Consider the following 12,400-nt stretch of genomic DNA (forward strand, 5'->3'; position numbering starts at 1 on the left):
GTAGAGACAATAGTTTGGGTTATGGATAATAGTGGTGGATCTGTGTCTTAACGGGACATTCCAGATCACAGAGCCCAGAAACATTTCCTCTTGGGAGTATGGGGGTGGGGTGGGAGGGTGAGATACATTGATGGAGCTGTTGACAGTATGAACTTTAGCAGTCGTAGTAATGCTGGATCACAGTGGCATTTCTGTGTCCTATGAAATGTGTACTATCTTGGGAATGTTGCCACTTCTTGCCCAGGGTTTTGTAGAGGTGTTAAAAAAGAAAACATCCTCCTGCCTTCCAGTTGAGCCCGTCTTTGGGGAGCTGGTATGGTGGTTAAGCAAATCAAATAAACAACTCCGGAAGCCTGGTGACAGGTTCTGGAAAAGCTCTCAGTTTTTGGCATTATGTTGTAGTAAGTGCAGCATATATTTTGTAACAAAGAACTGAAGGTATTCCTGAAGTATTTTCCTTTCTGAAGGAGTTCACTTGTGGTGTAAAACTACTAAATGTTGGGGTCTATTTTTTCTAATAAAACTAGCTCTGTAAAGCTCGAAGGTGAAAGTAGTTACTGTTTAAAGAATCCTTTCTCCCCCTCCACTGTAACGCTTCAGTTTTAAAAGGATTAATATTGGCAAATTATCAGAATGGACATTCAGATTTTGCTGTTTGAGTAGCTTGGTTGCCCACTAAGAACACCGGTTCCTGTCAGATTTAAACTAAAGATACCGCAAAGTCTTGGACATGCCTTGTCTTCTACTTTCTCTTTCTTTGTGGCCTTAAGATCATTAAATTTAGTGACTCAGCTAATTTTTTTTTTATCCACCTCTTAGAAAAGTTGAACGTGTTCGTGACCAAGCACTTAGGGTTATTTCCTTTAAACCAAGTGTTTGCAGCGTTTTTAGATTTATAACAGTCTTTGTTTACCGTGTAATTCAGTCCAATTGAGGAACTAGTAAAACTGCATTATCCAGACATCAAAGACAGGCATGTAAGAAGAGTGTACTTATACCACGGAACCGATTAGGTTTCTAACAAGTCGAAAGTTACCAGGTGTCCCCAAATTAACCATTCCCATGCCAGCTAATTCTCATTTTTTGGTACCTTTTTAACTGTAGTCGATTAGCATTCTGTGTTTAAAAATATCAGTTGCTCTGTTCTTGAGAGTTGAGGGTGTTGCTTTCTTCTCTTCAGCATCCTTCAGACTGCTGAGACTTTGACTCGAATGGGCTACCCAGAATACTGTGCATTTAGAAAACTTCGGGGGGGTACTGGGTGGCTCAGTCAGTTAAGAGTCTGCTTTTGGCTCAGTTCATGATCGTGGGGTCCTGAGATTGAGCCCCACATCAGTCTCCCTGCTCAGCGGGGGGAGGGGGTCTGTTTCTCCCTCTGCCCTCCCCTTGCTCGTGTGTGCATGCACTCTCTCTCTCCCTCTCTCTCAAATAAATAAAATCTTTTTAAAATTTTTCAAAAAATACTTTAAAAAACTGGGGAAGCAGCAGGTTGAGTGCAGAATACATTTTAGCGTAGTTCAAAGTTTAGCTGCTATCTTTATTTCTTGATTTTGAAGAATAGGTTGGTGTTTTGTTTTCCTGAGATTTCCGTGAAGAGATAGATGATTCGACCCACTTTGCAGAGAAGAGGTGGGACGATTTGCCAGCTGTGTGCAGCAGTCACTGGAAGTGGGGACCTGTGTCACATAGTTGCATTTCAAGATCGGTCGAGTAGGTGGCCTTGAGTCCTGCCAGACCCTGGGATGGGGAATTGATAGAGAAGGGCTCTGTTGTGGGAGCACCCTTGACTTAAACTTCTGTCAGCATTCCTATCTGAGGCTCTGTTAAACCTGAGTCTCCTCAGGGGCTGAAACAAAATTGTGTATGTGTACTACAAGTAATGCGCAAAAGCACTTTGATTTTATACAAATCTTTGCCATTTGGGTATTTCAAAGGATGTGTGTAGGGGCGCCTGGGTGGCTCAGTCGTTGATCGTCTGCCTTCAGCTCAGGGCGTGATCCCGGTGTTCTGGGATCGAGCCCCACGTCAGGCTCCTACGCTGGGCGCCTGCTTCTCCCTCTCCCACTCCCCCTGCTTGTGTTCCCTCTCTCGCTGGCTGTCTCTCTCTGTCAAATAAATAAAATCTTTAAACAAAAAAAACCAAAACAAAAAACAAAGGATGTGTGTAAGCATCTTAAAATTTTACCTAAGTAAGCAATCAAGTCTGGAACTTGGCTTCTTAAGGAGCACGCCATCAGGTTATCTGGAGGCTATTGCTTATAATCATTGAGATTTCTCTTTTGAAAATGGTCAAACAATTTTTACATAACATCTAGCCACATTTTGTTTCCATAGAGGGTTTGGTTTTCTGGGTTATCAAAAGAAAGATATGGATGTTTGGGAAAGGTCTGTGACCTTTTGAGGTTATCAAAGGGGATAACTTTCTTCTTCCATTCATCTCCCTGTCTTCTTAGAATAATGCGTGGAGGGTCTGACTTTCTCTGGCGTTTCTTAGGAGAGAGGCTCACAAAAACATATTAAGGTTGTGGAAATTTTGAGTTCCTACCAGGCATGACTGAGATTCAAAAGAAAATTGTTCTCTTTATTTTGAATTCTGAGTTCTCTCAGGAGTCTGTTCATTTGGCTACAGGTTTGGCAATTACATGGTCATATTTGCACGTGAGTAGACGGCAGTGCAGTATAAACAGTAGTTGCCAGAAGACCACGTATGTAGAGACAGCCAAAGCCTAGATATTTCACTTGTGTCAACCAGGAAGTTGCTAAAGACATTGTAAGACATTATCATAACATTTCATTACTTCAGTCCTTTAAACTTTAGGTCCTTTTTTATCTTTATTTTATTTTATTTGAGATAGAGAGCTAGCAAGAGAGAGAAAGAGAGAGAGAGAACGAGAGGGGGGAGGGGTAGAGGCAGAGGGAGAAGCAGACTCCCTACAGAGCAGGGAGCCCAACGGACTCCTTGGGAGTGTGACCTGAGCCGAAGGCAGGAACTTAACCGACTGAGCCACCCAGGTGCCCCAAACTTTAGGTCTTTTAAGGTGCCACTTTTCAGCCACATTCTGTGGTTCCCCTAGTCTTTGGGAGAGAATCCAAACTCTTTGAAAGTGGCTTAATCTGATCTCTATGTACATGCCAACACATCTCACCCACCTCTGCCCCTCACACACTTGAGAGACCGTGCTTTCTTCTGCAGAGAGGAGTCTCCATGTTTCCTTCCCCTACTAAAGGTTTCTCCTGAGATGAAACTTCCTCCGGAAAGGCTTTCCTCAATCAGAAGGCTGGATTTGGGGACTCTTAATATGCTCTCGCAGATATTCACTTACTCATTCCTTCAGTTAATATTTGTGTCAAGCACTATATCATAGGCTGAGGATACAGAAGAAAAGAAGAAGGGGTGGGCTTTGTCTTCACAGAGCTTATGTTCTAGTCAGGGAAACTACTCCATACTCACACCTTTTAAAAAAGCTTTTTATTTGGAAATAATCACAAATTTATAGAAAGTTGCAAAAATTAAAATAGCACAAAGGAGGATTTTGTCCACAATTACCTATTGTTAACTTTTTACCTCATATGCGTTCTTTCTCTCAACATATATACAGGTTTTTTTCTGGACCAGTCACATGCATTATGCCCCCCGCTCCCCATACTTCAGTGTGTATTTCATAAGAGTAGGGCTCTTTGCTCACATGGTAGTTATCAACTTCCTAAATTTGCATTAATAAAATACTTTATCTAATACTCTGTTCACAGTCCAGTGTTGTTAATTGACTTAGTAATGTCCTGTATTTCTCATTCTGGTGCAGAATTCATTCTAGGGTCAGATAATTGCATTTACTTATGGTGTCTCTTTAGCTTCTTCTCTTGATCTGAAGTGTTTACATAGCCATTCTTTGTCTCTTAGGACCATGATATTTTTTTTGAAAAGTACAGAGTGTGCACTACTTCTCCGCCCCACCCCCCAATAGAATCTTGCTCATTTTTTGTTTATCTGATGTTTCCTTGTGATCAGGTTGAGGTAATGCATTCTAGGCCATCACACTGCATAGTAATGTATCCTCCATATCTGGAGGACCACAGTATTCTTCTGTCCCTCTTTGGTGGTGATAATTTTCATTACCCACAGTGTTAACCCAGTTTCTCTACTGTATACTTAGTGGGTTTTTTTGTTCCTCTTCCCTTTGCAACTAATAAGTATCAGGAGACACCTCAGTTCTGTGCACATATCCTGATTCTCATCAAAATCTCCCCCCAGACTTAGCATCAAGTGGTGATTCTTTTCTGATCCAGTAGTATGAACTCAAGTTCCTGTATTGTGCAGTGGGTTGTAATTTGTTGCTGTATTTAATTATTTTGGTGCTCAAATTGTGCCAGATTTGCCCAATGGGAGCCCTTCTAACTGGCTCCTGTGTCTTTGTGAGGTGCCCTATCATTTTTTCTAGCACTTCTTTCCTTTCCTGCATAACAGGATGTTCCAGGCTCATCTTGTACCAACCCTGCTCTAGCCCTGGAATCAGCCACTTGTCCGAGGAGCCCTCAAACCCTTGTTCTAGCACTCAGCACACGGCTTGCATATATGTCTTCCTCCATTAGTTGTATTATACCTCCTGAGGGTGCAGAGATGTCAGTCTTACTCTTTTATCTTCACCCAGCATAAGGCCTGGCACATCTGATATTTTCTCTAAGTATTTATTGAATTAAGAAAATTGGTTTTTGCTATAGTTCAGTGATTAAAATTGGATTCCAAAATTACAATGCTGATGGGTTTTCTTTTTCTCTCCCCCTTCTAGGAAGAAATGTTTACTATTTGGCGATGAGAAGCAGTGAAAACTGACCTCATACTGGTATACAAACACTATGGGACCTGACAGTCTTGCTGCATGGGCAACCGGCCCCCACTAATAATGTGGGGACGCCATCAGGTCCACTGGAAAACACTAATCTGATCTTGGAAGTGGCTGATTGTGGCAGGATGTGTCGACGATGATGATGGCAAGAAAGCAAGATGTCCGCATTCCCACCTACAACATCAGTGTGGTGGGATTGTCTGGGACCGAGAAGGAGAAGGGCCAGTGTGGCATTGGGAAGTCTTGTCTGTGCAACCGCTTCGTGCGCCCGAGTGCTGATGAGTTTCACTTGGACCATACCTCTGTCCTCAGCACCAGTGACTTTGGTGGGCGAGTGGTCAATAATGACCACTTTCTCTATTGGGGAGAAGTTAGCCGTTCCCTGGAGGATTGTGTGGAATGTAAGATGCACATTGTGGAGCAGACGGAGTTCATCGATGATCAGACTTTTCAACCTCATCGAAGCACGGCCCTGCAGCCCTATATTAAGAGAGCTGCTGCAACCAAGCTCGCGTCAGCTGAAAAACTCATGTACTTTTGCACTGACCAGCTGGGGCTGGAGCAGGACTTTGAGCAGAAACAAATGCCAGATGGAAAGCTGCTGATTGATGGTTTTCTTCTTGGTATTGACGTTAGCAGGGGCATGAATAGGAACTTTGATGACCAGCTCAAGTTTGTGTCCAATCTCTACAATCAGCTTGCAAAAACAAAAAAGCCCATAGTGGTGGTCCTGACTAAGTGTGATGAGGGTGTGGAGCGGTACATTAGAGATGCACATACTTTTGCCTTAAGCAAAAAGAACCTCCAGGTTGTGGAGACCTCAGCAAGATCCAATGTAAATGTGGACTTGGCTTTCAGCACCTTAGTGCAACTCATTGATAAAAGTCGGGGAAAGACAAAAATCATTCCTTATTTTGAGGCTCTCAAGCAGCAGAGTCAGCAGATAGCTACGGCAAAAGACAAGTATGAGTGGCTGGTGAGTCGTATTGTGAAGAACCATAACGAGAACTGGCTGAGTGTCAGCCGAAAGATGCAGGCCTCTCCTGAGTACCAGGACTATGTCTATCTGGAAGGGACTCAGAAAGCCAAGAAGCTATTTCTCCAGCACATCCACCGCCTCAAGCACGAGCACATTGAGCGCAGGAGGAAGCTGTACCTGGCAGCCCTGCCGTTAGCTTTTGAAGCTCTTATCCCCAATCTAGATGAAATAGACCACCTAAGCTGCATAAAAACCAAAAAGCTCTTGGAGACCAAGCCAGAATTCCTGAAGTGGTTTGTCGTGCTTGAAGAGACACCGTGGGATGCCACCAGCCACATTGACAACATGGAGAATGAACGGATTCCCTTTGACTTGATGGATACCGTCCCTGCCGAGCAGCTCTACGAGGCCCACTTAGAGAAGCTGCGGAATGAGAGGAAAAGAGCCGAGATGAGAAGGGCATTTAAAGAAAATCTGGAGACCTCTCCCTTCATAACTCCTGGAAAGCCTTGGGAAGAGGCCCGTAGTTTTATTATGAATGAAGATTTCTACCAGTGGCTGGAAGAATCTGTATACATGGATATTTATGGCAAACACCAAAAGCAAATTATAGACAAAGCAAAGGAAGAGTTTCAGGAGCTGCTTTTGGAATATTCAGAATTGTTTTATGAGCTGGAGCTGGATGCTAAGCCCAGCAAGGAGAAGATGGGTGTCATTCAGGATGTTCTGGGGGAGGAACAGCGATTTAAAGCGTTACAGAAGCTCCAAGCGGAGCGTGATGCCCTTATCCTGAAGCACATTCATTTTGTGTATCACCCAACCAAGGAAACGTGCCCTAGCTGCCCAGCTTGTGTGGATGCTAAGATAGAGCACTTGATTAGCTCTCGGTTTATCCGACCATCTGACCGGAATCAGAAAAATTCACTCTCTGACCCCAACATTGATAGGATCAACTTGGTTATCTTGGGCAAAGATGGCCTCGCACGTGAGTTGGCCAATGAGATTCGAGCTCTTTGTACAAATGATGACAAGTATGTGATAGATGGTAAAATGTATGAGCTTTCCCTAAGGCCAATAGAAGGGAATGTCAGGCTTCCTGTGAACTCTTTCCAGACGCCAACATTTCAGCCCCATGGCTGTCTCTGCCTTTACAATTCAAAGGAATCTCTGTCCTATGTGGTGGAGAGTATAGAGAAGAGTAGAGAGTCCACACTTGGCAGGCGAGATAATCATTTAGTCCATCTCCCCCTGACGTTAATCTTGGTTAACAAGAGAGGAGATACCAGTGGAGAGACCCTGCATAGCTTAATACAACAAGGTCAGCAGATTGCCAGCAAACTGCAGTGTGTCTTTCTTGACCCTGCTTCTGCTGGCATCGGTTATGGACGCAACATTAATGAAAAGCAAATCAGTCAAGTTTTGAAAGGACTCCTGGACTCCAAGCGTAACTTAAACCTGGTCAGTTCTACTGCTAGCATCAAAGATCTGGCTGATGTTGACCTGCGAATTGTCATGTGTTTGATGTGTGGGGATCCTTTCAGTGCAGATGACATACTCTTTCCTGTCCTTCAGTCCCAAACCTGTAAGTCTTCCCATTGTGGAAGCAGCAGCTCTGTTTTACTTGAACTACCAATCGGACTCCACAAGAGGCGCATTGAACTGTCTATTCTTTCGTACCATTCCTCATTTAGCATCAGAAAAAGCCGGTTGGTCCATGGGTACATTGTTTTTTATTCAGCCAAACGTAAGGCCTCCTTGGCTATGTTACGTGCCTTTCTTTGTGAAGTGCAGGATATTATCCCCATTCAGCTGGTCGCGCTCACTGACGGCGCCGTAGATGTCCTGGACAATGACTTAAGTCGGGAACAGCTGAGTGAGGGGGAGGAGATTGCTCAAGAAATCGATGGAAGGTTCACAAGCATCCCCTGTAGCCAACCCCAGCATAAACTTGAGATCTTCCACCCATTTTTTAAAGATGTGGTGGATAAAAAGAACATAATTGAGGCTACTCATATGTACGATAACGCTGCCGAGGCCTGTAGCACCACGGAAGAGGTGTTTAACTCCCCCCGAGCGGGCTCTCCACTCTGCAACTCAAACCTGCAGGATTCGGAAGAGGATATTGAGCCCCCTTCTTACAGCTTGTTTCGAGAAGACACATCACTGCCCTCTCTGTCCAAAGACCATTCTAAGCTCTCTATGGAACTGGAGGGAAATGATGGGCTGTCTTTCATCATGAGTAATTTTGAGAGTAAACTGAACAACAAAGTACCTCCACCAGTCAAACCAAAGCCTCCTGTCCATTTTGATATTACGAAGGGGGATCTGTCTTATTTAGACCAAGGCCATAGAGATGGACAGAGGAAGTCTGTGTCTTCTAGCACCTGGCTACCTCCGGATGGGTTCGATCCTTCTGATTATGCTGAACCCATGGATGCTGTGGTCAAGCCAAGGAATGAAGAAGAAAACATATACTCAGTGCCCCATGATAGCACCCAAGGCAAAATCATCACCATTCGGAATATCAACAAAGCCCAGTCCAATGGTAGTGGCAATGGCTCTGACAGTGAAATGGACACCAGCTCTCTGGAGCGAGGCCGCAAGGTCTCCATCGTGAGCAAGCCAGTGCTATATAGGACGAGATGCAGCCGGCTAGGGAGGTTTGCCAGTTACCGAACCAGCTTCAGTGTGGGGAGCGATGATGAGCTGGGGCCCATCCGGAAGAAAGAGGAGGATCAGGCATCTCAAGGTTACAAAGGGGACAATGCCGTCATTCCCTATGAGACAGACGAAGACCCAAGGAGGAGGAATATTCTTCGCAGTCTGAGGAGGAACACTAAGGTAAGACACGAGTTTAGGAATGAGTCACAGCAGTGGCTCACACAGTGTCTTGGTGAGAACTGATTGATGAAGATGATGGTGGTGATTTTCAAGGACAGCTTATTCTGGTAAAAAAGAAATTGGTCTGTGTGTGTATTTCCTCTCTGACTTAGCATAAAGTAAGCAGTGTCTCAGATTGCTACTACTGGCAGCTCACAAGTAGTAAGGACCTTAGATAGACAGCTTGAGTTTGACTTTTCTTTGTCCAAAACAATAGTTAGGTAATTACCAAAATGAGCAGATCGTGTGGAACTTGTCGGTATCCTGACAAGTAGCCAAGCTAGTGACGATATGCTTGCTCTTCCTTTACGTAAACACCAGAATCTAAAATTGCATGCTTCAGTCTCCAACTACTAAACAAACATTTCACCCATATGACTCGTAAAAGCTCCTCCTTCCCCTCACTGACCCGTAAAGGTTGCTGCATTTTATTTTCCTTTTTTAATATTTTACTTATTTGAGAGAGAGAGCACACAAGCAGGGGGTTGGGAGTAGGGGCAGAGGGAGAGGGAGAAACAGACTCCCCGCTGAGCAGGGAGCCCGATGCAGGGCTCGATCCCTGTACCCTGAGATCGTGACCTGAGTCAAAGGCAGACACTTAACTGAGCCCTGCAGGCGCCCCAGGTTGCTGCATTTTAGATTAGGAAAAATTGGATGATTATTTTGTTTGCACACAAATCAATGACAGGTCTTAGGTACATAAATGAAAAGTAAGAACCTTGCCACTCCGAGTTATAAACCTGTCCCATACACACGAAATAATAAACCTGTCCCATATTTGTAAAATTGGAGTGCCCTCCGGGTGCATTATTTTAAGTGAGATGCTGCTGCTATCAGTGAGGGCTTCAGATTTGATTTAGGGACCAAAACGGGATGGGCAGAAAGTAAGCTGCACACATTAACAGTGTCAGACCTGCCATCAGTTGTAGGGGAAACAGTCCCAAATGCAACAGCAGATAAAGCCTCTTTATCTTGTGTAGAATCGCAGTGTACAGAGTAGAGTGCCCTGTCCCCTTAGGCTTTAGGCTTTGAGACAGAACAGGTATTTCCCAACTTTTTCCTTTTTCCCCCTATTTAGAGTAGAGGGAAATGCTCTGTTTTTCAGAGAAAGACATCTTGTGAGACCTGACAACAGGACCGTGTTACATGATAGCCCACAACCAGCCTTGGGATACATAGAATGATTTTTCTGCATTGAAAGCTTTTCCTCCTCTCCTGACCATGAAACAGCAGAGAACAAAGTGACTTGTCTGAAAACGTTTCAGGAAACTGTGGAAGAAAGCTTGCCAAAAGCTTGTGTTATTACAAGACATACTAAATCAGAAGGATCTGGAGTCCAAGCTGTTTTAAGAGTTGACGATTCTGTCGTAAAAGATCACCTGGAGGCTAGTTCTGCAGGTTAAGAGGGCCCTCGGAGATGGAGGAACATGGTGCCATGGCCCTCACAAGGAGAACGTATCACTCTATGTTCCCTGATAGCATACACCGTGCTTTCCAATCACCATTGGCTGGAGCTTCCAGAATTTTCTTACCTGTGTGGTTTCAGAAAGGGCAGGGCGGTATCATGTGCTGTGTTCCCCTCCCCCTCTGAACTGGACATTAGTAAATATCATGGGCATTTGATTTCCCCTGGTTTTGTTTTTCCACTTGGATTCCTTCATTTGCCTTCAGTATTTTGTTCTGCAAGGGTTAGTAGTGGGCAGATCCACGGAAAACAGTTCTCATTTAGGAAGTCAGAAAGTAGCCTCACCTGCCTCCTAGTATTTCCTCAAAGCTCCTCTGTTTAACAATACTGGAATCCAAACATTTTGAACGTTTTGACTTTCTTCTCTTCCTCCTCCACTCCTGATGAAGACTGTTACCGGAATAGCTTATCTAAATGCTGACAGTCTTAATTTGTGGGGGTGTTTGCACACCTGGGAATTAGGAAGGTGGCATAATAGCACACCGAATTATAACTAATTTTCTGGCTTCTAGCTACATTTTTAATACTTGTTGAAGATAATGCTTTTAAGACACATTCCCAAACGAGCCATGTTTTAAAGAGCACACATGGTAGGCTCAGCAGAAAACAGCTGGTGTCCATGTTTTTAAAGAGCCACTTCCTAACGTAGAATTTCCTTACACTGGGTGGCTGGGTCAGCACACAGGAAGTGATCGACTTCCCGTCTGTTAGTTATGTGGGCCACACCTCTTCAAGTCAAATAAAAATGATACCTCTGGCCCAAGAGCAATAGCGTGCCAGAAGTCAGTTCAGGAGTATCCTTTGGAAAGTGTGAGTAAAAGGTGAAATTGTCCTTTCCTGCCTTGGAAAATGGTGCTTTGAAATGAGTGTAGCTGCTTTGTCATCCTAATGCAGAGATAAGCAGAGCCTGTATTCTCTTCCCCATTGGGGCAAACCTCCTATTAAAATCGCTGCCTTAAGAAAGCAGACTGACACTTGCTTTACTGGAAAAGCAAGATACCATGGGGCAGAGAATGCCAAGGCAATCCCTACGTGGGGGATTTGGCCTTTGATTTTTACTGGCATGACAAAGCAATATAGTATTTATTTGAAGTGAGGGGAGAGCCAGTTGGTAATGGAAGACACACTTAGTGCTTCCTACATGCCGGACACCACTGGGAAATAGCACAGATCCTTCTTGCCCAGACTGGAGCTCCCGGTTGAGGTGGCAAGACCTATACAACTACTGAAAATAGGTGGTGTGCCCAGGGGGCACTGTGTTGGGCAGAATGGAAATCCCAGGCCGGGGACCTGGGACAGTTAAGGAGCACAGTGTGTGGAGTGCTGAGCGGCTGGGGTTCTCGGAAGGGGTGGGGGGGGCGCCCCTAAAGTCCAATCCCAGCTCCTCCGCCCCCTCACTGGGACTGGGGGCACGTGATTCACCTCCATATCCCTTAGGCAAAAAGGGAGAACACAGCAGCACCTTCCTCGTGGGGTTGTGAGAAATGGAGTGAGGTCACGCACATGAGACACCAAGCAGGCTGCATCCTGGACAGGTGTTAGGGGTTACAGTGTTGTTATTTAATGAGACCTCGAAGAGTGAGGAGTGAGTAGGACTGAAGCCGGAGAGGTAAGGAAATGCCTGAAGGTAAAAATGTGCGTGTTGTATTCAAGGAGAGGAGAGTGCTGGTCTGGTCTAGCTGAGGGCTTGGGGGACCAACATTGTCCCTCCCTTTTGTGTAAGTTTTAACCCTGTGTGTTACTTAGCTGCTTTCTCAGTACTTACCCTAGCAACAGCCCTAACAACAACAACAAAAAGCTATGCTCTGGGTACCAGTGTGATGTGGAGAAAGAGAAATTGCCCGGCTCCCTTGGCTGATTTGCTAGATTAGCTCTTTACTGTAAAATTGGAGTTGGAGTGTGAGGGAATCGCTTTCATTTCTGTTAATGAAAGTGCAGACTGTAAAGCTGACTGTCATTCTGGGTCCTTTTCCCAGCTGAACCATTTAGCAAACCACCCTCATAGTGGGAGCCTTCCGCACTCAGCTGAATGAAATTGAAAATCTACGATTGCAGTGGGGCCCGTGAATAGACGCTTTGTCTGTAAAGAGTTGTTGTTGCACATGGTCTCTGTCTCTCAGTACCATGCGTTTGCAAAGATGAGATCAGGACCGGCAGGGTCTTATTTTAAAACCAAAAAAACAGGCTGGGGAATCTTGCTCCACAAAATGTGCCTTTTGGGTAAGCTCGGAT

General features: G+C 44.7%; 1 protein-coding gene across 1 annotated transcript in view; it reads left to right on the forward strand.

The window, feature by feature from the left end:
- The first annotated feature begins 4,826 nt into the window (after positions 1–4,826).
- The window catches only part of ARHGAP35 (Rho GTPase activating protein 35), a 72,806-nt gene continuing 65,232 nt past the window's right edge, over positions 4,827–12,400 (forward strand). Inside the window, exon 1 of the mRNA XM_008684488.2 lies at positions 4,827–8,664. Within this exon, the coding sequence (XP_008682710.1) occupies positions 4,981–8,664 (3,684 nt within the window). The 5' untranslated portion in view covers positions 4,827–4,980. The remainder of the gene's footprint in view (positions 8,665–12,400) is intronic.

Source organism: Ursus maritimus, unplaced genomic scaffold (genome assembly GCF_017311325.1).
Source record: "Ursus maritimus isolate PB19 unplaced genomic scaffold, ASM1731132v1 scaffold_19, whole genome shotgun sequence".
NCBI classification, from domain to species: Eukaryota; Metazoa; Chordata; class Mammalia; order Carnivora; family Ursidae; genus Ursus; species Ursus maritimus.